Source organism: Moschus berezovskii, chromosome 11 (assembly GCF_049115385.1).
Source record: "Moschus berezovskii isolate FMDL1 chromosome 11, NW_MosBer_1.0, whole genome shotgun sequence".
Classification (NCBI taxonomy): Eukaryota; Metazoa; Chordata; class Mammalia; order Artiodactyla; family Moschidae; genus Moschus; species Moschus berezovskii.
The window spans coordinates 108,418,942-108,446,094 of NC_142470.1; the positions used below are offsets into that span (position 1 = coordinate 108,418,942).

At 45.2% G+C, this 27,153-nt stretch overlaps 1 protein-coding gene across 4 annotated transcripts in view; it reads left to right on the forward strand.

Annotated features, from left to right (window-relative positions):
- Positions 1-27,153, forward strand: part of MERTK (MER proto-oncogene, tyrosine kinase) — a 122,215-nt gene that overhangs the window by 64,173 nt on the left and 30,889 nt on the right. For all 4 annotated transcript variants that reach the window (XR_008682398.2, XM_055399358.2, XM_055399356.2 and 1 more), the window contains 5 exons: positions 4,114-4,200; positions 9,032-9,147; positions 16,406-16,589; positions 20,411-20,562; positions 25,203-25,356. Coding sequence is in view for 3 of the 4 variants with exons in the window: in XM_055399358.2 (XP_055255333.2) it covers positions 4,114-4,200; positions 9,032-9,147; positions 16,406-16,589; positions 20,411-20,562; positions 25,203-25,356 (693 nt within the window). In the remaining variant the exon portion in view is untranslated. The remainder of the gene's footprint in view (positions 1-4,113; positions 4,201-9,031; positions 9,148-16,405; positions 16,590-20,410; positions 20,563-25,202; positions 25,357-27,153) is intronic.

The window sequence follows — 27,153 nt, forward strand, 5'->3', positions numbered from 1 at the left end:
GACCAGGGATCAAACCTGGGCCCCCTGCACTGGGAGCTCAGAATCTTAGCCACTGGACCACCAGGGAAGTCCCTAAGCATGCTTTTTTATCTCACTGAAATGTCCTTTCAGTAAGTAAGCCTGAAACTAGCATGTAGCTGATTATTCTGTCACCCCTGAAAATTCCTGAGACATTATTATCAACTAAAGTCCATAGTTTATTCAGATTTTTCTGTCTTTACCTCACGGCCTTTTACTGGCCTAGGATTTAGGTTGTCTCCTGGTTGTGACAACGTCTCAGACTTCCCTTGTTTTTAATGACATGGATGGTTTTGAGGAGTACGGGTCAGGTCGTTTTTTGTAGTGTGTCCCACGGTTTGGACCTGTCTGATGTTCACCTCCTTTTTCTCGTGATTAGATTTGGGTTCTATGTCTTGGTGGGGGATGACCCCAGAGGGGAAGTGCCGCTTTCATCACATCACATCAAGGGTACACTCTGTCAGCGTGGCTTATAGCACCGGCCTTGACCTTGACTCTCCGCCTGAGCTAGCGTGTGTCAGTTTCGCACTTGAAGGTTTTTCTTTGACTCCCCTCTCCATGTCGGTCTCTTTGGAAGGAGGTCACTATGTGCAGGAGTAAGGATTAATGCTCCTCTTTAGGAGTGGAGCATCAGTATAAAAATCATTTGGAATTCTTCTGCATGGGGGTTTGTCTCTTCTCCCACTTATTTAATCACTTGTGTATATTGGTAAAGGGGCTTCTTACGTGGCTTAGCAGGAAAGAATCCGCCTGCCAATGTAGGAGATGCAGGTTCCATCCCGGGGTCAGGAAGATCCCCTGGAGGAGGGCATGGCAACCCACTCCAGTATTCTTGCCTGAGAAATCCCATGGACAGAGGAGCCTGGTGGGCTACAGTCCATGGGGTCACAAAAGAGTTGGACATAACTGAGCAGCTAAACAACAACAGCAACAACAAATACCGTTATAGACTCACGGATAGTTATCTTACACTTTGGGTTACAATCTAATGCTACTTTATTTTCTTGCTCAGCTTGTTCCTGCTTTGGCGATTGGGAGTTTTTTTAGCTGGCTCCTGTGTCTCTTTGCCACTGCCCCCGCCCATCCCTTTGTGTGTGTGTGTGATATGTTTTATATTTTGCTCCAGGCTCATCTTACATGTTTTCTCCTCCAAACTGAAAATCAGCATTTCTCTGAGGAACTCTGGCTCCTTTCACTGGCGAATAGTATTATAAGTAACCAAGGGGGGACTTCCCTGGTGGTCCAGTGGCTAAGACTCCATGCTCCCAGTACAGGAGGCCTGGGTTTGATCCTACATGCCGTAACTTAAGACCTAGTGCAACCAAATAAATAAAAATATTTTATTATTTTTTTTTTCTGGGGCTAATTTTTATTTATTTATTTTTTGTTTATCCATTTTATTTGTTTTATTTATTTTTTTTATTGGCGGCTAATTACTTTACAATAATATATTGGTTGGTTTTGCCATACATTGACATGAATCTGCCCCAGGTGTACATGTGTTCCCCTTCTTGAACCCCCCTCTCACCTCCCTCTTCCCCATATCCTCCCTCCAGGTCATCCCCGTGCACCAGCCCTGAGCATCTTGTATCATGTGTCGAACCTGGACTGGTGATTCGTTTCACATATGATAATATACATGCTTCAATGCCATTCTCCCAAATCATCCCACCTTCACCCTCTCCCACAGAGTCCCAAAGACTGTTCTATACACCTATGTCTCTTTTGCTGTCTCATATACAGGGTTAAGGTTACCATCTTTCTAAATTCCATATATATGTGTTAGTATACTGTATTGATGTTTTTCTTTCTGGCTTACTTCACTCTGTATAATAGGCTCCAGTTTCATCCACCTCATTAGAACTGATTCAAATGCATTCTTTTTGATGGCTGAAAAATACTCCATTGTGTATATGTACCAAAGCTTTCTTATCCATTCGTCTGCAGATGGACATCTAGGTTGCTTCCATGTCCTGGCTATTATAAACAGTGCTACAATGAACATTGGAGTACATGTGTCTCTTTCAATTCTGGTTTCCTCGGTGTGTATGCCCAGGAGTGCGATTGCTGGATCATATGGCAGTTCTATTTCCAGTTTTTTGAGGAATCTCCACACTGTTCTCCATGGTGGCTGTACTAGTTTGCATTCCCACCAACAGTGTAAGAGGGTTCCCTTTTTTCCACACCCTCTCCAGCATTTATTGCATGTAGACTTTTGGATAGCGGCCATTCTGACTGGTGTGAAATGGTATCTCATTGTGGTTTTGATTTGCATTTCTCTGATTATAAGGGATGTTGAGCATTTTTTCATGTGTTTGTTAGCCATCTATATGTCTTCTTTGGAGAAATGTCTGTTTAGTTCTTTGGCCCATTTTCTGATTGGGTCGTTTATTTTTCTGGAATTGAGCTGCAGGAGCTGCTTGTATATTTTGGAGATTAACCCTTTGTCAGTTGTTTCATTTGCTATTATTTTCTCCCATTCTGAAGGCTGTCTTTTCACCTTGCTTATAGTTTCATGCTTTTGAACTGTGGTGTTGGAGAAGACTCTTGAGAGTCCCTTATACTGCAAGGAGATCCAACCAGTCCATTCTAAAGGAGATCAATCCTGGATGTTCATTGGAGGGACTGATGCTGAAGCTGAAACTCCAATACTTTGGCCACCTCATGCGACGAGTTGATTCACTGGAAAAGTCTCTGATGCTGGGAAGGGTTGGGGGCGGGAGGAGAAGGGGACGACGGAGAATGAGATGGCTGGATGGCATCACCGACTCTGTGGACATGAGTTTGAGTGAACTCCGGGAGTTGGTGATGGACAGGGAGGCCTGGCGTGCCGTGATTCATGGGGTCGCGGAGAGTTGGACACGACTTAGCGACTGAACTGAACTGAACTGAACTGATAGTTTCCTTTGCTGTGCAGAAGCTTTTGATTTTAATTAGGTCCCATTTGTTTATTTTTGCTTTTATTTCCAATATTCTGGGAGGTGGGTCTTGGAGGAAAATAAAAATCTTTTAAAAAGAAAGAAAGAAACCAAGATCTTGGGGCTTCCCTGGAAGTCCAGTGGTTAAAACTCTGTGCTTCCAATGCAGGGGACATGGGTTCAATACCTGGTTGAGGAACTAAGATCCCACATGCCACACATCACAGTCAAAAGAATTAAAATAGTAATAAAAATAAAGAAACCAAGATCCACATTGCTTCTCTTCCTTTCTCCTTAAAATTAATGAATCAGCTGAATATTTTTCGTTTCTAAGATGTCTTCAAGCCTCTGAAATGGTAGAATTTTTCTTCATTCGGCACCAGTATCTTCAGGTAATAGTGATGCCTTGTGTTTACATAATTCCTTATGAATACATTGAATTTTACTATTAAAAAAGGATCACTGCAACAGAAATTCCATTCATCGCAAGTTTTAAAAACTGTGACTTTTGTCCTGCTGTTTCTGGAGTCCTGACATGTCCACAGTGAGTAGCATAGGCTATATAGGGGTGCTAAGCAGGGATTATCTAGGTGAGCCCCATAAACCAGTTTTCTTAATGTTGGGGCCAGTAATTCCTATTGCAGTCCTCCCAGGTGGCACACTGGTAAAGAATCTGCCTGCCAGTGCAGGAGATGCAAGAGATGTGTGTTCGATCCCTGGGTTGAGAAGATCCCCTGAAGGAGGAAATGGCAACCCATTCCAGTATTCTTGCCTGGAAAATTCCATGGGTGGAGAAACCTGGTGGGCTACAGCCCACGGGGTCGCAGAGTTGGACACAACTGAGGGATTGAGCACACACACAATTCCCATAGCTCCTTGCTGACATTTTAAAACTAAATGATGCTGCTTTGTCACCTCATGTCTCACTGTTGGGAAAACATCAGGAACTGTAATGAATTACAGATGTCTTTTAAGCCCATCATTGCCTTGCTCCTGGTGCCTAGGCTTTAATCCTAGGTTTGTTTTTCAAACACCAGCACACATTTTAAATTAACTGTGCATTTATGGCTTAAAGCACTGAACCACAAAGTAAAAGGATGCCCAGATTCCCGCAGGATTCTGATAAACAGCAGCCTGTCTCTCCACCCCTGGTCTCATGGGTCTCCTTCTCCTCTAGGTCTGACCAAGACCACAATCTTCAGTTGTGAGGCCCACAATCAAAAAGGGCTAACTGTATCCAAAAGCGTGCAGATCAACATCAAAGGTAAGTGTCAGGGTGGGGTCCCCCCTGCATATTGCAGGGGAAGTACATTGTGAGCTGTGCAGCCAGGTGCCTGGGATTGAGCCCCGGCTTCCCTTTGTGACCTTGAACAAGTCACTCAACACCTTCAGTGTGCCCCTCTGTAAAATGGAGATAATTACAGAACCTATCTCTTCTTGAGGGTTCAATGAGATAATGCCAACAGAAATACTCATAATAGGGCCTGACACTTGTCTTTGATCAACAGTAACTAGTTTAGTTTTCTGCTCAGTCAGAGAAGAAAATAGTCTGAAATGTTGACCCAGATCATCTTAGCTCCTCTTTTTACTTTTTACTCTTCCACACTGAACTAGCCCCCATTGATCTAGGGATGGGCTGTGTCCTTCCCTGGGCAGCTGGAGCTGGGGCCAGTCCTCCCAGCAGCTGTTCCGAGGAGGGAGGAAGTCAGAGTCATGCCTCTCACGGGGGCTCAAGGCTCTGGTCCCTCTCGCTCCTAATCTCTGCCCCACCCCTGCTTCCCCTAGGCTGGGATGTAACAAAATGAAAGGCAGGTGTTTGAAGGCACCCCAGGCTAGTAGAGACATTCCAATCCAACATCTGTCTCTTCCTCCCCCTTCTGGGGGATCAAAGATATTTAAACCTGAAACTTTGGAAAAATAGATACAGATGAACCTGTGTGCAAAGCAGAAACAGAGATACAGGTGTAGAGGGCAAACTGACGCTGGGGTGGGAGGGATTGAGACTGATATAAAATACTACTGATACTGTATAAAATACTGTGTATAAAACAGAGCATTAATGAGAACTCAATATATAGCCCAGGGAGTGCTACTCAGTGCTTTGTGGTGACCTAAATGGGAAGGAAATTAAAAAAAAAAGAGGGATATATGTTTATATATAACTTACTCACTTGCTATACAACAGAAACTAACACAACATTCTAAAGCAACTATACTCCAATAAAAACTTTTAAAAAATAAAATAAAAATCTGAAACTTGAAAGGAAAACCTTTTGTTACCTTTCAAGTCATCTCCTTAACCTTTCTCATAGAAATTCAAGGAAATGATATGTTTTAATATTTGTTCTTAATTTATATTTTAATTAATTAATGAATTTTTATTGAAGTATAGTTGATTTACAATATTGTGTTAATTACTGATGTACAGCAAACTGATTCAGTCTTTACATATCTTTTTTTTTTAATATTCTTTTCCATTATGGTTTATCACAGGTTATTGAATATGTAGTTCTTGGTGATCTACAATAGGACCTTGTTGTTTATCCATACTGAATATAAAAGTTTACATCTGCTAACCCCAGCCTACCATTCCATCCCTCCCTTAACCCCCTGCACCTTGGGGGTTATTTGTTCTATTTTCGACATTATTTGTTCTTAATTTAAATATTGAGAAGGAAATACTGAGTTCGTACTCCTTTTGGTCTTGTCCTTGGGGGAAATGATAGAGGGAAAAAGCAGAGTGTTTTTAATAATGAGTTAAAGGGTGGGAAGGCATTGCAGAAGACTCAAAATTACAAGGCATCATGGTTTTTAAAGGTGCTGATCGTTGCTGTTGCTCAGTCGCCCAGGCGTGTCTGACTCTATGTGACCCCATGAACTGCAGCACACCAAGCTTCCCTGCTGAGGTTTAGTTTCAGCAAATCAGCTGGAGGAAGCTATGAGAGGGCATTTTCTAAAACTTCATTGGAAAGGAAAAATGAGCAAACTGAAAGTTATTACAAGAGGAACTGTATAACTTCCTTCCTTCATTACGAATTGCATTATTACAATTTTCAAAAGAAATGCTGGGAATTTCAGGAATCCACCAGTGGGCGTAAATGTATAAAAACATTTTCATAAAGCATCAATATCTTAAAGCTTAAAAATCCATAAAATGAGAAGCACTTCTTGAATTTTATGCTTCAGACAGAATCTCAACTAGGACTTTAACAAATCCTATTTCTGAAACTCAGGTTTTGGGCTTTCTTAAACATGCATGTCAAACCAACCAAAACTCCCTGCCAGTCTGTCATCAACTGAGGTGTATGTGGCCAGATTTGGATCTGGAAAAGCAGATAATGTATTTAGGAAAGTGAGTCAAACAAAAGGCTGGCTTTCTCACTCATCAAGCTGTGTCTCCTGGTAAGACTGGGATCCTGAACATCGCCAGTGGGCGCTTAATATGGTCTTCCCTTCCCCTCTGTGCATCCCGTCCTCTCCTTCAGCACCAGTGCATCTCCCCTAGACCTCATGCATGGGTCGCTCATTCCATCCTCATTCCCGCCCCGTCGAACAGTGCAGTGTCTCCCCATGCAATGGAAGAGAGAGCTGCGTGGAGAGGGCACTGAATGTGCCACGGTGGGCCATGCAGCCGATTAAGTGGTGATCACACTCTCCAGCCCATGCTGGTCTTCATGCTGGTCTGCTCCCTGCTCCCACAGCCAGTCACCAGTGTCCTGTTGAGAGATGCGGAGCTCTGGGGTGAGGCAGACCTGAGTTCAAGTCCCCATTCTGTTGCTAATGAGCTCTGTGAGCTTTGGCAAGTCTTTAACTTCCTTGGTCCTCAAATTTCCCCTTCCATCTATGGGGACTGTAAGACTACTTCTCTCATAGGGTTCTAATCATGATCAAATGAAGTCCATAAAGATTCCTGACACATAGTAAGCACTTATTCAAAAACATTAATCATCTTTTTGGATTATAAATGTTGTTGGGTGTGTGTTAGTCGCTTAATTGTGTCTGACTTTGCAACCCCGAGGACTGTAGCCCACCAGGCTCCTCTGTCCATGGGATTCTCCAGGCAAGAACACAGGAGTGAGTTTCTGTTCCCTCCTCCAGGGGATCTTCCCGACCCAGGGATGGAACTTAGGTGTCCTGCATTACAGGCAGATTCTCTACTGTCTGAGCCACCAGGGAAGCCCATACATGTGGTTATTAACATTAATTAAGAGTTTAGGGACTGCCCTGATGGCCCAGTGGTTAGGATGTTGCCTCCCAATGCGGGGAGTGCAAGTTTGATCCCCGGCCAGGGGGCTAACATCCCACACACTTCACTGTCAAAAAGTCAAAATCGAAAGCAGAAGCAATATTGTAACAAATTCAGTAATGACTTTAAAAAATTGGTCCACATCAAAATATTACACATATCAAAAAAAATTTTAATATATGAGTATTCTCTGGTGGTCCATTAGTTAGGACTTTGGGCTTTCACTGCCAAGGGCGAGGGTTCAATTCCTTGTTGGGGCACTAAAAATCCTGCCAGCCATGTGGTGCAGCCAAAAGTAAATAAATAAATAAATAATGAAAACAGTATTGATTCACAGATTTTAATACAGTAAAAACAGATCTGTATTGAATGCTATCAATAATGTGTTGGATTCTATTACTAATGAATATCTAGCCACGTCCCACCTGTGACTGAGGTCATCACACATTCATTATGGCCCTCCCCTCCTCATGAGCAGATGCACTTGGCTCTTTGGCTTGAGCTGACTCTCACCCATTTCCTCAGCCGAGAAAGCGTCCTTCCCTGTCACACAGTCACACACGCACATGCTTGCGTGTTCCCACGGCACCCCTCTGTGTCTCAGGGCAAGCCACTCCTCTTCGGTTAATGTAGGTCTCCCCAGCTCAGCTTTTAGCTGAGGGAAGAAGACAGACGTTCACGTCCAGTTCATGGGTCCCAAAGATTCCCCTGGTGTAGGAAGTGGCAACACACTCCAGTATTCTTGCCTGTGAAATCCTATGGACAGAGGAGCCTGGTGGACTACAGTCCCTGGGGTCGGAAAGCAGTCAGACATGACTGAGCGATTGCACACACACACAAAGGCAGACAGAAAGGGAAAAAATGAAACTAGTGACGGATTTCCTCTTTGTGTGCTCCAAAATCACTGTGAATGGTGACTGTGGCCATGAAATTAAAAGACGCTTGCTCCTTGGAAGGAAAGCTATGACAAACCTAGACAGAGTATTAAAAAGCAAAGACATCACTTTGCAGACAAAGATCCATCTAGTCAAAGCTATGGTTTTTCCAGTAGTCATTTATGAATGTAAGAATTGGACCATAAAAAAAGCTAAGTGCCGAAGAATTGATGTTTTCAAACTGTGATGCTGGAGAAGACTCTTGAAAGTCACTTGGACTGCAAGGAGATCAAACCAGTGAATCCTGAAGGAATTCAACCCTGAATATTCATTGGAAGGACTGATGCTGAAGCTGAAACTCCAGTACTTTGGCCATCTGATGCAAAGAGCTGACTCATTGGGAAAAAAAACCCTAATGCTGGAAAAAATTGAAGGCAAAAAGAGAAGGGGGTGACAGAGGTTGAGATGGTAAGATAGCATCACCAACTCAATGGACGTGAATTTGAGCGAACTCCCGGGGATAGTGAAGGACAGGGGAGCCTGGCGTGCTGCAGTCCATGGGGTTGCAAAGACTCAGACACGACTTAGGGACTGAAGAAGAACAGTAACAACACAAGGCAGATAGGGATGGCCCTTTGCCCTCATTTAGAGTGCCAGTGACACCCCTGCACTGAGCAGGAGGAAACGGATGTCTCCCATCCTTGTCCGGCTACAAGTTCTCATGTCCTCAGTGGGCAGGAGCATAGGTCTACATCCCACGTCTCTGGTCCAGGCAGAGTCATCCTGTCACTGAAAGACCAATCTAGAGGCTTATGTGATTACCCTCACCCAGAGGGTGACTCCTCTTTAAAACTTGTGTTTAATTTTCCCAATCTCAAGAAGCAGACATGGGCTTGGTATTAAAGCACCTGTTTGGTAGCTGCGACATCCTGTTTATAATTGTGTGTGTGGTGTGTCTTTTGTCTTTTATGTAGCAATTCCCTCCCCACCTTCTGAAGTCAGGGTCCACAACAGCTCCGCACACAGCATCCTCATCTCCTGGGTCCCAGGTTTTGACGGCTACTCCCCGCTCAGCGAGTGCAGAATTCAGGTAACCATTCCTGATGAAGGGAAATAGCTATTTGGGGCTCAGTGACTCTGCCTGATTTTTTTCCGCCTGAAGAGTGGCACCGACAGCAAGGTGACACCTCTATTCAGAAGCCCTTGGGCTCCCACCTGCCCCGCATCCACCAGCATGCGCCGTTTTGTGATGTTCTGGCCCCCCTGGGGCACTGTGGCCTTCTGACCTCCCCCCGCCCCGGGGCACTGCACCCTTCTTTGTGTGTGGTCCAGAGCCCAACTGGAGGAGAATATGTTTCTAAGATAGAACATCATGAGACCAGGGAGAATGAATTTTTAAGATTCAAAAACACATCTGGCTTGTGACCAGGAATTCAAGAAGCCAGGCATTCTCCAGCCTGGCTCCTCCTGGGTTGGCGGTCATAAAGGACAACAAGAGACAAGTCATCCTCACTATTGAGTGTACCAACTCAGCCTGTTGGAAAAATTGGGGATGACAGACCTTGCAGAGTCATCTCTCACTATCTAAAATTGATATAAAATAGAGCTATGAGAAATATAGGTTAGTCATCCTAAAACGGAGGCTTCCCAGGTGGTGCAGTGAATCCACCTGTCACAGCAGGAGACGCACGAGATGCAGGTTCATTCCCTGGGTCGGGAAGATCCCTGGAGTAGGACATGGCAACCCACTCCAGTATTCTTGTCTGGAAAATTCCATGGACAGAGGAGCCTGGCGGTCACAGAGTTGGACATGACTGAGCACACACACATATCCTAAATTGATTCCTTGCCATGAAATAGACTCTGCTGTGAGCATTCACTTCATAAAAAATGGAAGGGCAGCAGTAACACTATCTTTTACTGAGTGCCCACATATGGCCTTGTGTATGTTCTATCCTGGAGAATGTTCTGTGTGCCCTGGAGGAGAAGGTGTATTAGGCTATGGCTGGGTAGAACATTTGCAATATCTGTTAGGTCCAGATGGTTTATATATAGTCTTGTTCACTTATTCTGTTTCCTTGTTAATCTTCTGCCTTGTGGTTTTATCTGTTATCGAAAATAGGAAATTGTGATCTCAACTATTATTTTTGAATTGTCTGTTTCTCCCTTCAGTTCTCTTAATTTTTGCTTCATGTATTTCAGGACTCTGTTGTTTTAGGGAACAAGAGGGCCTGTTTCCCTGACTGTGGACATAACTGTCCCTATATATGGACATAAATGAAGCATGGACCAGCCTCCCTTTTCTAAAGTACAATTTCAAGTGTACAACATAGTGGTTCAGATTTTTTATAGATTATACTCCATTTATGTGCTGTGCTGTGCTTAGTTGCTCAGTCATGTCAGACTCTTTGACCCCATGGACTGCAGCCTGCCAGACTTCTCTGTTCATGCGATTCTCCAGGCAAGAATACTGGAGTGGGTTGCCATGCCCTCCTCCAGGGGATCTTCCCAACCCAGGGAACGAACCTGGGTCTCATGCATGGCAGGTGGATTCTTTACCCTCTGAGCCACCAAGGAAGCCCAAGAGTACTGGAGTGGGTAGCCTATCCTTTCTCCAGGGGAAGTTCCTGGCCCAGGATTCAAACCAGGATCTCCTGCGTTGCAGGTGAATTCTTTACCAGCTGAGCTACACAGGAAACCAATACTCTATTTATAGTTATTATAAAATGTGGTTATATTCCCTATGTGGACTGGCCTTTTGAAAGATTGTTTCCAGTTACTGAGCTGCTTCAAGAGTCCAAGAGGATCATGAGACTCCTTCCTGTAGGAGGTTGTTACATTCAGGGAGGCTGAGGAAGAATACCGTTTGCCCCAACCCTGCCACCCCCGAGAAGAGTGGTTCTCGGGGTAGATGTGAGGTAGAGTAGGGTGGCTGGGAAGTCTGAAAGCACCAGGTCACCCCTCCAGGGGGAAGACGGGTCTCCACAAGCTTCACTTGCTTTCTGTCTCTCTTCGCCCAGACTTTGGGTGGCTATGGTATGAAGGACCGTCCTGAGACTGCCAGATTGCAGCCACCTTGCCCACGTTGGAGCCTGTGGTTAACCTGTTCTGTGGTCATCCTGTCTTTGTCCCACCAGCTCGCTCAGACTCCCTTCACCCATTCTCCTCTCCATCTCTCCGGGTTTAGCAAATAGAAACACAGTTACTTTATAAGATAATTACACTGCTGATTTTGTGTCGTACTTTATTGATTGTCTATTTGAACTTCGCTGGAGCAGCCATAAATAGATTCCCCACGTCCAAGGTCAGGAGCACTGGCTGCGCTTCGCTGGACTGGCCGCGTGGAGATACCCCACGTCCAAGGTCAGAGAAACCCCAGTAAGACTGTAGGTGCTGGAGCTGCTGTGAGGAGATACCCCACGTCCAAGGGCAAAGGAGAAGCCCCAGCAAGATGGCAGGAGGGGCGAATTCACGTTTAGAATCAAATCCCATTCCCACCAGAGATGCTCAGAGGGCTCAAACAAACCTTGTGCGCACCAGGACCCAGGGACCCCACAGAGGCTGAGCCAGAACTGTATTTGAGCATCTCCTGAGGAGGTGCGTGTCAGCGGGGGACTGCCGCAGGGACAGGGGCACTGGGTGTGGGTATGGCATAAGCCCTCTTGGGGGAGGTCGCCACTAACCCCACCATATAGCTGCCAGAATTTACAAAGGACTGGGAAACAGACTCTTGGAGGGGACAACAGAAGAACCAGGACCCAGGAGAAAGGAACAGTGACCCCACAGGAAACTTGCCTGTGGGTGTCCAAGAGTCTCTGGCGGAGGCGTGAGTCAGTGGTGACCTGCTGTAGGGTTGGGGGCGTGGACTGTAGCAGTACATGCATGGGATCTTTTGAGGGAGGTCACCATTATTTTCATTACCTCCACCATACTTTGGCCCCAGGTAAATATCAATAACCTCAGATATGCAGATGACACCACCCTTATGGCAGAAAGTGAAGAGGAACTAAAACACCTCTTGATGAAAGTGAAAGAGGAGAGTGAAAAAGTTGGCTTAAAGCTCAACATTCAGAAAACAAAGATCATGGCATCTGGTCCCATCACTTCATGGGAAATAGATGGTAAAACAGTGGAAACAGTGTCAGACTTTATTTTATTGGGCTCCAAAATCACTGTGGATGCTGATTGCAGCCATGAAATTAAAAGACGCTTACTCCTTGGAAGGAAAGTTATGACCAACCTAGATAACATATTAAAAAGCAGAGACATTACTTTGCCAACAAAGGTCCGTCTAGTCAAGGCTATGGTTTTTCCCGTGGTCATGTATGGATGTGAGAGTTGGACTGTGAAGAAAGCTGATCGCTGAAGAATTGATGCTTTTGAACTGTGGTGCTGGAGAAGACTCTTGAGAGTCCCTTGGACTGCAAGGAGATCCAACCAGTCCATTCTGGGGGAGATCAATCCTGGGTGTTCATTGGAAGGACTGATGCTAAAGCTGAAACTCCAATACTTTGGCCACCTCATGCGACGAGTTGACTACTCACTGGAAAAGACTCTGATGCTGGGAGGGATTGGGGGCGGGAGGAGAAGGGGACTACAGAGAACGAGATGACTGGATGGCATCACCGACTCGATGGACATGAGTTTGAGTGAACTCTGGGAGTTGGTGATAGACAGCAAGGCCTGGCGTGCTGTGATTCATGGGGTCGCAAAGAGTCGGACACGACTGAGAGACTGAACTGAACTGAACTGAAATAGCAGGGAGGGAACACAGCTCCACCCATCAACAGAAAATTGGATTAAAGATTTACTGAGCATGGCCCTGCCCATCAGAACAAGACCCAGTTTCCCCCTCAGTCAGTCTCTCCCATCAGGAAGCTTTCATAAGCCTCTTATCCTTCTCCATCAGAGAGCAGACAGACTGAAAGCCACAATCACAGAAAACTAACCAATCTAATCACATGGACCCTAGCCTTGTCTAACTCAATAAAACTATGAGCCATGCCGTGTAGGGCCACCCAAGATGGACGGATCATGGTGGAGATCCGTGGACAAAACGTGGTCCACTGGAGAAGGAAATGAAAACCACTTCAGTATTCCTGCCTCGAGAACCCCATGAACAGTATGAAAAGGCAAAAAGATTGAAAGATGAACTCCCCAGGTCAGTAGGTGCCCAATATGCTACTGGAGATCAGTGGAGAAATAACTCCAGAAAGAATGAAGAGATGAAGCCAAAGCAAAAACAACACCCAGTTGTAGATGTGACTGGTGATGGAAGCAAGGTCCGATGCTGTAAAGAGCAATACTGCATAGGAACCGGAATGTTAGGTCCACGAATCAAGGCAAATTGAAAGTGGTCAAACAGGAGATGACAAGAGTGAACGTCGACATTCTAGGAATCAGCGAACTCAAATGGACTGAAATGGGTGAATTTAACTCAGATGACCATTATATCTACTACTGTGGGCAGGAATCCCTTAAAGAAATGGAGTAGCCATCATGGTCAACAAGAGTCCGAAATGCAGTACTTGAGTGCAATCTCAAAAATGACAGAATGATCTCTGTTCATTTCCAAGGCAAACCATTCAATATCACGGTAATCCAAGTCTATGCCCCAATCGGTAATGCTGAAGAAGCTGAAATTGAACAGTTTCATGAAGACCTACAAGACCTTCTAGAATTAACACCCCAAAAAGATGTCCTTTTCACCGCAGGGGACTGGAATGGAAAAGTGGGAAGTCAAGAAACACCTAGAGTAACAGGCAAATTTGGCCTTGGAGTACAGAATGAAGCAGGGCAAAGGCTAATAGAATTCTGCCAAGACAACGCACTGGTCATAGCAAACACCTTCTTCCACCAACAAAGAGAAGACTCTACACATGGTCATCACCAGGTGGTCAACACCGATATCAGATTGATTATATTCTTTGCAGCCAAAGATGGAGAAGCTCTATACAGTCAGCAAAGACAAGACCAAGAGCTGACTGTGGCTCAGATCATGAACTCCTTATTGCCAAATTCAGACTGAAATTGAAGAAAGTAGGGAAAATCACTATGAGTTTGAGTAAGCTCCAGAAGTTGGTGGCAGACAGGGAGGCCTGGTGTGTCCATGGTGTTGCCAAGAGTTGGACACAACTGATCGACTGAACTGAACTGAACTGAACTGATTTGAAGTTTAAATATCATTAGGTGTTCTGTATTTTCTCTGGCAGTCCTAGGGAAGTTGATCAGAATTGGCTCTACTTTTATATTGTTTAATTGCTCTACAATGTTGTGTTAGTTTCTGCTGCACAACTATGTGAATTGGCTAAGTGTCTACATGTATCTCCTCTCACCCCACCCGCCATCCCAGCCCTCTGGGTCATCACAGAGCACCAAGCTGTTGATTAACAGTGTATTTCCATTTCTGAAGGGACCAAGTGTAGTTTTGTAGAAGATTCCCAGTTCACTGCAATTTTAAACTCTGACTTAGTAACAAATGAATGTTTTGGACAAGATTCAGATCCACACCCTCTCACTTCCTTTGTCCTGGCGTTGGTTTCATTCTTCACCCATTTTTGGGCTCTGGACTCCATTTCTATTTTTACCTCTCCCACATAATCTTACTGTTTCTTACCCTAGGACCCACCAAGCATGGTTGCAGAAACCGCAGCTTCTTCTAGGAACATGCCTTAAAGAGTGTCCCTGTGAGTGGCAGCAGGCCGGTGCACTGCTGCGGAAATGGGCAGTGGTGGGGAGCCAGGGTTTCTTCCACCTTAGTTCCAGTGCTTGGTCACCAGGAAGTAGGTGCAGACTTTAAAGGGAAGAAGCAAAAAGTAATTTCTGCCAACAGCCACCACTGAGATAAGCACCCAGCTCCTGGGTTCTCCTCTGGTGGCTCCTCAGGCCAACGGATTCCGTCTTGTCACCTGGTGGAGCCGGTGGGTCTGAGTCAGATGTGAGACTCGACCTCAGGGCTCCCCCCCCCATCGTATCCACTGGGGGATTTAGAATTCCGAAATGTCAGCTTGTGGCCCCTTGACCTAAATTTCAAACATACATCTCCTGAAATAGAAGATTGTATATCCACACCCTATAATTTCAAGCCCATTATCAGGAATACATTTTGTGGGTTTAAGATTTTTTCCCCAAATTGTTCTTGGTAACTTCTGTTTTGTCCAATACTATTTAGTCTTTTCTGATTTTTATCAGTACAACGTGTTTTAGAAATAGTGAGAAATATGCAGTGAAAGCTTCCCTGGTGGCTCAAATGGTGACGAATCTGCCTGCAATGCTGGACATCCAGGTTCCATCTCTGGGTTGGGCAGATTCCCTGAGTAGGGCATGGCAATTCACTCCAGTATTCCTGCCTGGAGAATTCCCTGGGTGGAGGAGCCTGGTGGCTACAGTCCATAGGGTCGCAAGGGGTCCGACACGACTGAACGACTAACACTGTCATTTCACTTTCAAAAACATACAGTGAAGGAAGACTCTGCATGATCCCTATCCCCAGGTAAGAGGCTTCCAAGAGAAAAGCTGGAAGTTTCCATAAGACTAGATTTGCTGGGGATTCCCCCCTCTTGCCTATACATGCAGAAGACTATGGGAGAGGGATATGGAGAGACTGGCGGTGTTTATGGAGGGAAAGATTGAGTACAAGGACTCAGAAGAAAAAGCTGATAGGTTTTCTAAAGATTTGGAGAAAAGCTTGTTGGGTTAGGTGCAAATGATCCTTTCCTATATCTCTCCTCCAAAAAATGCCATAAAATCTGCATTTTCTGTGTGTGCTTTTGGAGTTGAGTTTATACTGGAGTGGGAATTGGGGGGTAATAATAAAAGACATGTTCAAATTAGCCTCAAGACAATAGCAGAATTCCTCGGGTTACATAATGAAATACAAATTTTTTTTAAAAAATTAAGTGTCTCATCTTCTAAAGTAGGATTTGGGAAATGTTCTCTTTAAAGGGTCAGATTCTATGTATTTCAGTCATTTTTGTATATTATGTGAAACAACTGGGGAAAAAAAAAGATCAAGAATTAAAGTGATTCTGAGAGAGGAAAAGCTACTTTTCTTTTTGGTTAAATGTAAATTATAAGGATTATAATGTTAAGATGATGATTTATTTGCTCTGTTACCTGCCATGGTGAGAACACTTATTTCAGGCATTTTTCATCAGGTTCCCAGTTGTTGCTCAAGTGAGTAGCATGAGTAACGCATGGTGGGAAATTTAGGGTGTGACCTGAAAGGAAGCAGGTACTTCCGCTCAGTGCAGAGGAAGGGCCGTGCACACTGGATGCACGGATGCCCCAAGCCTAACATTCCTACTACCTCACTCACACCTGGTCCACAATTTTTACTCTTCATGTAGGTCAAGGAAGTTGAGCCGCTGAGTCATGGCTCAGTCAGGATTTTTAACGCCTCGGGTTCAGCACACCTGTATCAAATCGAGCAGCTGCAGGCTCTGGCGAGTTACAGCATCGGCGTGTCCTGCATGAATGAAGTTGGCTGGTCTGCAATAAGCCCTTGGATTCTGGCCAGCACAACCGAAGGAGGTAATTCCTGGGGTTCAGAAATGAATATTGTGCCATATGGCACGTGATGAAATAAATCCTTCCTGATGGGCTGGTTCGGACTTTAACTTTTGTTTGTGTGGCCTTTGTCTCTGGAAGAGAATTTTATGTTGTTTTTATGATGTTTCCTTCCATATAGTAAGTTCCCTACATACAAACCTTTAAGTTGCAAGCTTTCAAAGATGCAGACTTGCATCTGGTTGCAGCAAGGAACCGACACCTGTGCTATCGGTGCCAGGCAGCTTGCCCTCCGTCTCCTGTTGCGACGATCCTTCAGCTTTGCCATCTCCTGGCTGCCGTCTATGGGGTCGCACAGAGTTGGACACGACTGACGCGACTTAGCAGCAGCAGCAGCAGCCTCCTCTCCATCCTTCAGGCAGTAACTCTTCTTGCCTGTTCACTGGATGTCGGCCCCTGTGTGCCAGCTGCTGTACTGTACTACTGTACTTTTTAAAACGTGAAAAATGTTTTATTTTTGGTTTGCTTTTCTATGTATTATTTGTATGAAAAGAATTATTGTAGGGTAAGGGAGTTAGAGGTGAGGTTCAGAAAAAGAACGATACCAGCACTTTACAGGAACAGATCACCTTCAATGAGGCCAGAAGGGGCAGCAGTCAGATTAGTGAGCTGCTGCCCTAACCCAAGAAAAGAGTGTAAGTATGTAAATGCATGTCTGTGGAAAGCTACCGTCTTAAGGGGGCCTGTTCTCCAAGGTTGTTCAGAGTAGTTATCTGTTAAACAGCTGCTGCTGCTGCTAAGTCGCTTCGGGCAAGGAATTCTGGAGATTGGCCAGAGCCTGGGACCGGCTAGGAGCTGGGCGTAATCAACCTTAATGTCCATTTTTTTCTTTCGGTGAGAGAGTTCTTTGTTTTGCATAGAACGGTGGGGAGGACCCAGAGGGGAGTTTTAACTCCAGGCTATTTTGAGCCGTGTAACTTTCCTTCAATTATAAACCTATTACAGTACAGTACTGTATAGCCAATTGTGTTAGTTGGGTGCCTTGGCTAACTTTGTTGGACTTACAAACAAACTGGATTTATTAACGCCCTCTCGGAAAAAGAATTCGTTGGTGTGTAGGGGACTTACTGTATTTGAAAAGGGTTTAGTGACAAACCTTATACTTACTATGTATAGGTGATGTTTTCTTTTATATAGGAAGATACTAATAGTAGCACACTCTTTATAGCATATATTAATTAAAATATAACTGCTTCCCAGGTGGCACTAGTGAGAACCTGCCTGCCAATGCAGGAGATGTAAGAGATGCCCTTCGATCCCTTGGTTGGGAAGATCCCCTGGAGAAGGAAATGGCAAACCCACTCCAGTATTCTTTTCTGGACAATCCCATTGACAGAGGATCCTGGCAGACTGTGGTCCATTGGGTCACAAAGAGTCAGACACGACTGAAGTGTCTTGGCATGAAACATATATGGCAGTTATGACTCATAGCATCAAAGTCGAGAAACTAATAAATATGCAGGTAGCTAATGTTCAAGAAGCACCTCTGTGTCAGTGACCGTCTTAGGTACTTCATGTGCATTGTTTCATTAGCTCCTTGTGGCAACCGTATGAAGTAGGTACTGTTGGTTTTATATTATTTTCTCATAGCAAAGTTTATTTGCATCTGTAAACTTTCTGTGTATTGCTTTTAATTTCCAAGATCTTACATTTTTTCTATGAACATTGAAGTGCATATTGTATTATAGTCATGTTAGATTTCAGTTGTACAGTTTCTGTTATTTCTCAGTTTAGAGTTCTGGAGTGCTTAGAGTCTCTTTCCTGCCCTGAACTCCCACCTTACCTAATCAGTGCTCTAATTTTAATACAGACTGTGGGAAAGGTCTAGATCACAAATTGTTAAAGCTTAATCCTTGCACAAATGAAACTAGTGCCAAGGTTATAAAATATCTTAAATGAGGAAGAAGAACCTTTGAGAATGATTTTTATCTGCTGTTTCATTTTTATTCAGCTCAAAATATTAGCACTTTCTGGTTTCTGTTTTGATTTCTTCTTTGAGCTGTAAGTTATTTAGGTGTCTAATGTAATTTCCAAAATATTTAAGGGGTTTTCCAGAGATCTTTGTATGATTGACTTCTAATTTCATTCTACTGGGGTCAAAGAACATAATTTGTGTTGCTTGAATCCTGCGATATTTATCAAGACTCATTTCATGGTCCAGAACATGGTGTGCCCTGATAAGTGTTCAGTGTGCCCTTGAAGAGAATGTGCATTTTAGACGGTTTCTGTTGTTGCTGTTCAGTCATGTCCAGCTCTTTGTGACCCCATGGCCTGCAGCACTCCAGGCTTCCCTGTCCATCACCATCTCCCGGAGCTTGCTCAAACTCATGTCCCTTCAATCGGTGATGCCTCCAGCCATCTCATCCTCTGTCGCCCCTTCTCCTCCTGCCTTCAATCTTTCCCACCTTCACGGTCTTTTCCAATGAGTCAGCTCTTCGTATCAGGTGGCCAAAATATTGGAGCTTCAACTTCAACATCAGTCCTTCCTAGTGAGTATTCAGGGTTGATTTCCTTTAGGGTTGACTGGTTTGATCTCCTTGCGGTCCAAGGGATGCTCAAGAGTCTTCTCCAGCACCACCGTTCGAAAATATCAGTTCTTCAGTGCTCAGCCTTCTTTATGGTGCAACTCTCACATCTGAACATGAATACTGGAAAAAGCATAGCTTTGACCATATGACCTTTGTCAGAAAAATGATATCTTTGCTTTTTAATATGCCTGTCTAGGTTTGTCATAGATGGAGTGTTCTATAAATGTCAGCTTGGTCAGGTTTGTTGGTAGTGTTTTTCAAACTGTATTCTTAATGACTTTCTGTTTCCTTTTTCTATCAATTACGTAGACAAGTGCGTTAAAGTCTGCAGTTATAATCGTGAATTTATCTATTTCTATTTGCAGGTCTAGCAGTTCAGATATTTTAAAGTACTGTTGTTGTTTTCTCTTAATTTGGGACCCAACTGTTTTCTTATTTATTTATTTGACTGTGCTGGTCTCCATTGCAGCAGGTGGGATCTTTACTTGTGACATGTGGGATCCAGTTCCCTGACCAGGGGTTGAATCTAGGCCCCCTGCATTGGGAGTATGGAGTCATAGCCACTGGACCACCAGAGAAGTCCCTGAAGTTCTGTTATTTTTGGCATAAATGTTTAATATTACTGTGCTTTCTGAATAAATTGGCCACTTTATCGTTATGAAATTATTTTCTTTATTTTTGGTATTAATAACATTATCTGTGAAATCTATTTTATCTGATATTAATATAGCCATTTTAGCTCTCTTTTGATTACATGGTGCATCATTTATTCACACGTATTTTAACTTATTTGTACCTTTATATTTGATGTGTTTTTCATATCAGGAGTACTTTACTTCATAATTTTTGCCTTTGAATTGGGATAGTTAGCCCAATAAAATGTAATGGTATCATTCATATGGATAGATGTGTTGCTTAGTCACTAAGTCGTGTCTGGCTCTTTTGTGACCCCATGGACTGTAGCCCACCCAGCTTCTCTTTCCGTGGGAGGGGGTTACTATTGCCTTACTATTGCCTTCTCCATCTCCTGCATTGGCAGGCTGGGGGGTGTGGCTTGTGTTTTTTTAATCACTGAGCCACCAGAGAAGCCCATGGATAAGTTTCAGTTCAGTTCAGTTCAGTTCCATCTATCATATTTTCTATTGGTTCTGTTTATAACTTGGTCCACTTTCTTCTTCTTTTGGATCTGTTAAATGTTTTTTAGTCTATGTGCATTTCTTCGTAGCTCCTCATCCTTCTCCCCTTTTCCTTTTGTAGCCCCGTCAGTAGCACCTCTGAACGTCACCGTGTTTCTGAATGAGTCGAGCAACAGGGTGGCCATCAGGTGGATCAAGCCTCCCATTAAGCGGCAGGACGGGGATCTGGTGGGCTATCACATCTCTCATGTGTGGCAGAATGCAGAGACATCCGTAAGTCCGAACTGTAACAGGGTGCGCTTGTCTCCGTGGATTTGTTGACGTATAGTGCTTAGGAACTTTCTTTTTGTGGTAAAAAGACTTGATATTCCTGGGTTAGGCAAGGCACCTTCCAGTGGGAGATAAACAATGTTAAAAATTGCTGGCTTGCTTAGTTACTCAGTCGTGTCTGACTCTGTGACCCTATAGACCATAGCCCACCAGGCCCCTTTGTTTATGGGATTTTTCTGGCAAGAATACTGGAGTGGGTTGCCATTTCCTCCTCCAGGGGATCTTCCCGACCCACAGATCGAACCCAAGTCTCCTGTGTCTCCTGCGTTGCAGGCAGATTCTTTACTCGCTAAGCCATTGGGGAAAGTTAGAAGTGCCTGAAACGTTACATTCCGTCTGGAACTTTCCTCGTTGACTCTTCATCCATTTGTTTATTTCCCCGGTCAATGCAAATAGGACTCCTCCTCTGTCATCATCTAATTGTTGCCTCCACGAAATTTAGGCTCTCTGGGGAAAATAGTGAATTACTCACAGGAGTTGCAGGGCTTAGCAGTCCTACAGTTTACATTGGGCTTCCCTGGTAGCTCAGCTGGTGGAGAATCTGCCTGCAATGCCCACTCCAGTATTCTTCAGCTTTCCTGGTAGCTCAGCTGGTAAAGAACCTGCCTGAAATGTGGGAGACCTGGGTTCGATCCTTGGCTTGGGAAGATCCCCTGGAGAAGGGAAGGCTACAATTTATAGCCTCTTGAAAATTTCAGATGATGCTTTTCTGAAAACTATTGGCAGGGAAGAATCCCAGCCTCATAGTGGATGGCAGAGAGTAACTAGACTCCAAAGGGGAAGGTTATGCAAGCAAGCAGGTGGCATGGCACATCTCTGTAGAACATACTGTATAGCACAGCTTTGTTAGACGTGACTCCAGTCAAGCCCAGGGGGACATCTGGTTTTGATTGCTGTGAGGTCTAAAGGTGCGGGGAACAGCTATGGTGGGAGCATCTAATCCAAGACAGAAATGGGGGAGGGGCAGCCAACAGTAGTTGGGTGGGCAGCTCCCAGACAGGACCCCCTCCCTCTTGGGAAAGGAAGAGTGTTGAAGTGTCAGTGACTTCTCATGAAACAGACTATCTGTGGAAGAGCACACGCACTGGCTTCATCCTCAAGACTGCCTCTTTCTTTCCACCGACATGGAGACCATGGCTCTTTTGTATTGTCACATTCCTGATCCATCTAATAACCCTGGTGACAGGCCAGACTTCAGCACCCTCATGGCGTTTGTACAGAGCATCACATGAAAGTTAATAGAATGTCTTGGCATGAGAGAGGGGTGGAATGAACAGGAGCACCGACCGATGATGTCCACGCTTTGTGTCAGTCATTTTCAACCTCAGGTCATCCAGCTTTAACCAAAACTGCTATCTTTCAGAAGAACAGTTGGAATTTATTCTTTTTTTCCTGCCTCAGTTTACCTCTCAGGAAAGGACACTGTTGGAAGCAGTCAGTGATGAAGAAGGCTTCTTCTGCCTGGTAGTAAATGATAACAGGGCGCTATTTGTACCAGTCAGAACCCTGCTTAAGAGCTGCAGCTATGAGGGAAGCGTCCTTCATTCCTGGTCTTTGTTTCCAAGCGTTGGTGCGAGGTGCCTACTGACCACAGTCCCTCACTGAGGCAGGGACTCAGACGCCTCTCTCAGAGGAAAGCTCTTTTTTACGATGCTGCATTCTTAATAGAAACGCTTCAAGGTCTGATGATTGAGTTCTGAGTCAGTAGGAACTTTCTCTGATTGACCGAAGATAGTGATTCTCAGCAGACACTTGAGTGATGAAGAAGCAAACCTGTTTCTTTCAAGGGCTGCAGGTTGGGCTTCCCTGGCGGCTCAGTGGTGGAGAATTCGCCTGCCAATTCAGGAGATGTGGTTCCTGGTCTGAGAAGATGCCACATTCCTTGGAGCAACTAAGTAAATGCTCCACAGCTATGCAGCCTGTGCTCTAGGGCCTGGGATCTGCAATTACTGAGCTTGTGTGTCGCAACTGCAGAAGCCCTCGAGCCCTGGAGCCTGTGCTCAGCCGCAAGATATGCCACCGAAATGACATATCTGTGCACCGCAACTGGAGAGCAGCCCCTGCTCTCCACAACTAGAGAGGAGCCTGCACAGCAGCAAAGACCCAGTGCAGCCAAAAATAAATAAATACATAAACTACAGAGAGGAAAAGTACTGCAAGTCCTAATTAAAGGCCTAATTAAAGGTGATGGGAGTTGAAATTCCAAATAAATAAAGAGGACAAATGTTAGTCATTCAGTTGTGTCCAACTCTTTTCAGTCCCATGGACTGTAGCCCACCAGGCCCCTCTGTCCATGGAATTCTCCAGGCAAGAAAATGAGAGTGGGTTGCCATTTCCTTCTCCAGGAGATCTTCCCAACTCAGGGATCAAACTCAAATCTCCTGTGGCTCCTACATTTCAGGCAGATTGTTTACCTCCTAAGCCACCAGAAGAGCCCAAAGAAGAAGAGAAAGCAAATTAAAAAAAAAAAAAAAATAGAGCTCTCGGTCATCCGGTCTTTTTCTCCCCTGGTGTGAGTCCCCTCCCCTCGTTAGAGGGGACCCTGGCACTGATGGGTGCTGAAGGGCGGGAGTGATGAAAGCCTTCTGAATGATGCCACCAGAGATCCCGATACAGCGGCACAAATGCCAGTCAGGATGGTCCACTCTGCGAGAGAACAGTGCGGCACAGTTAGGGCTGTGACCTTTCTGCATTGCCTCCTGGGAGATGCTGGCTTTTCCCAGTGGGAGGGTCATTTGCATTGTACTCATTCTCTACTCTGCATGACGACAATCTCGAGACAACAAAAGACTTACTGGCTCACTTTACTTTGGGTAACATTCTCTGAGGCAGCTAAGCTCCCAGCTCTCCAGCCGAGAACATGCGTGGTTTGTTGCTCAGTCGTGTCCGACTCTTTGTGACCCCAGGGACTGTAGCCCACCAGGCTCCTCTGTCCTTGGGATTTTCCCAGGGAAGAACACTGGAGTGGGTTGCCATGTCCTCCTCCAGGGGATCTTACTGACCCAGGGATGGAACCTGGGTCTCCTGCACTGCAGGTGGATTCTTTACCACTGAGCCACCAGCTGCTGGAGATGAAGAAGGAAACTGAAGAGAAGCTCTCCTGCAGAGGAGCCTAGAACCTCCATCTGAACTGGAGCTTGAAATGAACTCCATATCCATCACTTAGGTTCCCTGATCTGCCCTCATTTCCAAAGAGCAAGAGTTTGACACAGCTTCCCCTGAAAACTGTCCTTTCGTTTTCATTTTAAGAAAATTGTTACTGGGACTTGCCTGGTGGTCCAGTGGTTAAGACTCTGCCCTTCCCCTGCAGGGGGCACTGGGTTGATCCCTGTTTGAGGATCTAAGATCCAACATATCGCAAAGCACCACCAAAAAACAAAAAAGGGGATGGACATGTACACTCTGCTGTATTTAAAATGGATAACCCACAAGGTCTTACTGTACAGCACAGGGAACTCTGCTCAGTGTTATGTGGCAGCCTAGATAGGAGGCGAGTTTGTGGGAGAATTGATGCATGGATATGTATGGCTGAGTCCCTTTGCTGTCCACCTGCAACTGTAAGGCCAGATTTTTTTAAATGGAGCACACGTTCTCTGAGAAAGTGTCAGTGCCCTCCTAAACGTCACTTTTAGTCACACCTCTTAGAATTGGAAGGAACGGGAGCCCACCCATGCTGGTTCAAGGGGAATGGCGGGCGGGCAATGTCAGGGCTCAGTACAGCTCCTGGGCAAGTGCACTGTGGGGGGTTGAGGGTGGGGGTCTTGAGTAGATATTATCTGATGTATTTCCACAATTTCAGAAAAGAGAGCAATGCAGACACTGGGATAGTGGAGCATTAATTTTTCATTGCATACAGTAATGAAGTCATACAGTGATGCAATGGTGCAATGTCCTAACTCAATGTAACTTTTCATTACATTAAAAAAAAATATTTTTAACTGGAGGATAATTGCTTCACAATATTGTGTTGATTTCTGCCATACATCAACATGATTCAGCCATAGGTATACATACGTCCCCTCCCTGCTGAGCCTCCCTCCCACCTCCCCCCCATCCCAGCCCTGTAGGTTGTCACAGAGCTCCTCCTCCTTTTTTTAATTTGACTGCGCCGGGTCTCAGTTGCAGTATGTGGATATTTAGTTGTGGCATGAGAACTCTTCGTTGCGGTATGTGGGATCTACTTCTATCCCGTTGAGGGATAGAACCCAGGCACCGTGCATTGGGAACGTGGAATTGTAGCCACTGGACCAGCAAGAAGACAGTCTTGCTCTTGCCTTCAAGTGCATCTGCCACATGCTCGTATTCTTCCAGAGGTTTCCCTGAGCCCTCCAAGTACCATTCCTGCACGGCCCTAGTAAACCAAGATTCCCACGGCCTGAGGATGCTACCAACCCATTCTGCATACCTGCCTACCTTTTGCCTCCCTTGGCTGTGACCTGAGTGAGGAAGGGATGTGGTGGAAACATAGCCGCTGCCCCTGAGATGTGGGTGGGACCGCTTCCCTTAGAAGAACTTCTCTCGGAAGGACAAGGCCCCTGGCGCCTCAGTATTTCACTGCCTTTCCTTTCCTGTCTGCCCCTCAGAAAGAGCTCTCGGAAGAAGTTGGCCAGAACAGCAGCCTTGCTCAGCTTTCTGTTCAAGTGCACAATGCCACGTGCACCGTGAGGATTGCCGCCGTCACCAAAGGGGGCGTGGGGCCCTTCAGTGACCCGGTGAAGATCTTCATCCCTGCACGCGGTGAGAGCTGGTGCCGGATCGGCTGATGGAGTATCAGTCCAGGCGACACATGGGTTGCCAGAGAGCAGCTGGTGGGATGGGCAGTTTGTTTAAGAATGAAAAGTAGGGGCTTCCCTGGTGTCCAGTGGTTAAGACCCTGAGCTTCCGCTGCAGGGCACAGGGCTCCATCCCTGATCGGGAAACTAAGGTCCCACTTGCTGAGTGTCTCCTCCAAACAAAAAAAAAAACAGAATGAAAAAGACCAAAAGGAAATTCTGCAGTGATGAAGATAGTTGGCAGGATAGTACGTTTCACAGAGCTGCCAGTTCCCATGAGTCTGCCCACTGTTACTCTCCAGAGTAATAACTTCTAGGAAGCTTCAACCTTTCAGAACCTAGAGTTCAACTGGACTTACCAAACTTAGCTGTTGTGGTTTTTACTGTGGTATAGTTGATTTACAGTGTTGTGTTTCTGCTGTACAGAAAGTGAATCAGATGCACATGTATATATGTATATGTGCCTGTGTATGCTTAGTTATCTAGTTGTGTCTGACTCTTTGAAACCCGATAGACTGTAGCCCACCAGTCTCCTCCGTCCACAGAATTCTCCAGGCAAGAATACTGCAGTGGGTTGCCATTCTCTTCCCCAGAGAACCTTTCTGACTCAGGAGTCAAACCTGTGTCTCCTGCATGGGCAGGCAGATTGTTTACCACTGAGCCACCTGGGAAGTCTTTTTGATTCTGTTCACTCCTTTTTAGATTCTTGTCCCATACGGATTATTGCAGAGTATTGAGCAGAGTTCCCTGTGCTCTGTGTAGGTTCTTATTAGTTATCTAGTTTATATATAGTACTGAATTTAGTTTATTTTTTATTTTATTATGGAGAATAATTGCTTTACAATGTTGCGTTAGTTTCTCTATACAAAAAAATGAATCAGCCATGTATATAGATATATTCCCTCCCTCCTGAGCCTCCCTCCACCCCACTATGCCCTGCTCTAGGTCATCACAGAGCACCGAACTGAGCTCCTTGGGCTGTGCAGCAGCCTCCCGCCAGCTTTGTTGCACGTGGTAGTACATGCATGCAGTGCTGCTTTCCCCATCCGGCCCAGCCTCCCTGTGTGTCCACATGTTCGTTCTCTCCACCTTCCTCTCCTATTCCTGCCCTGCAAACAGGCTCATCTGTACCGTTTTTTACATTCCATTTTTATGAGTTAATATACTGTATTTGTTTTTCTCTTTCTGACTGCTGAATTTAGTTAAAATGATGTATACAGAACTGAATTTTGGATTAATCAGGGTGGCTAATCCTCAGCTGTTATAATTAGCACTGTTTATTTGCTGGTGTTTGCTTTAAGCAGTCCAACTTGCCCTGTGATGAGTCATTCAAGCCTTGGGTAATGTGCTTCATAACTGGGCGAAGAATATGATGGGTACAGAACCTGAAGCATTTCCTATAGAAACATCTTTAGACGGTGCTGACTCACCCAGCTAAATGCTCAGCCCTGCATGTTGGCCTCTGCGTATTGTTAGAGTGGCCTTTGGCAAGGTGACACTATGGTGCCCCAAGGGGCCCAAATACTGTGTTTCCTCACATAGACCAGGGAAGCCACCTTCTGACCCTGGCCTGCCCTAAGTTGTTTGGCAGTGAACTGCTGTCATAAACTCCCCACGGACAGCTACATGGCTGTGATTTGTACATTTACAAAGTTCTTGCCAGATGTGGCCTTTGTGCCTATAGCAGAGAAGACCTGCGAGCAGACTGCTGAGTTCCCATCGCTCTGTCCCAGTGGCCCGCAAACGTGCTCTCCTTGTAGGG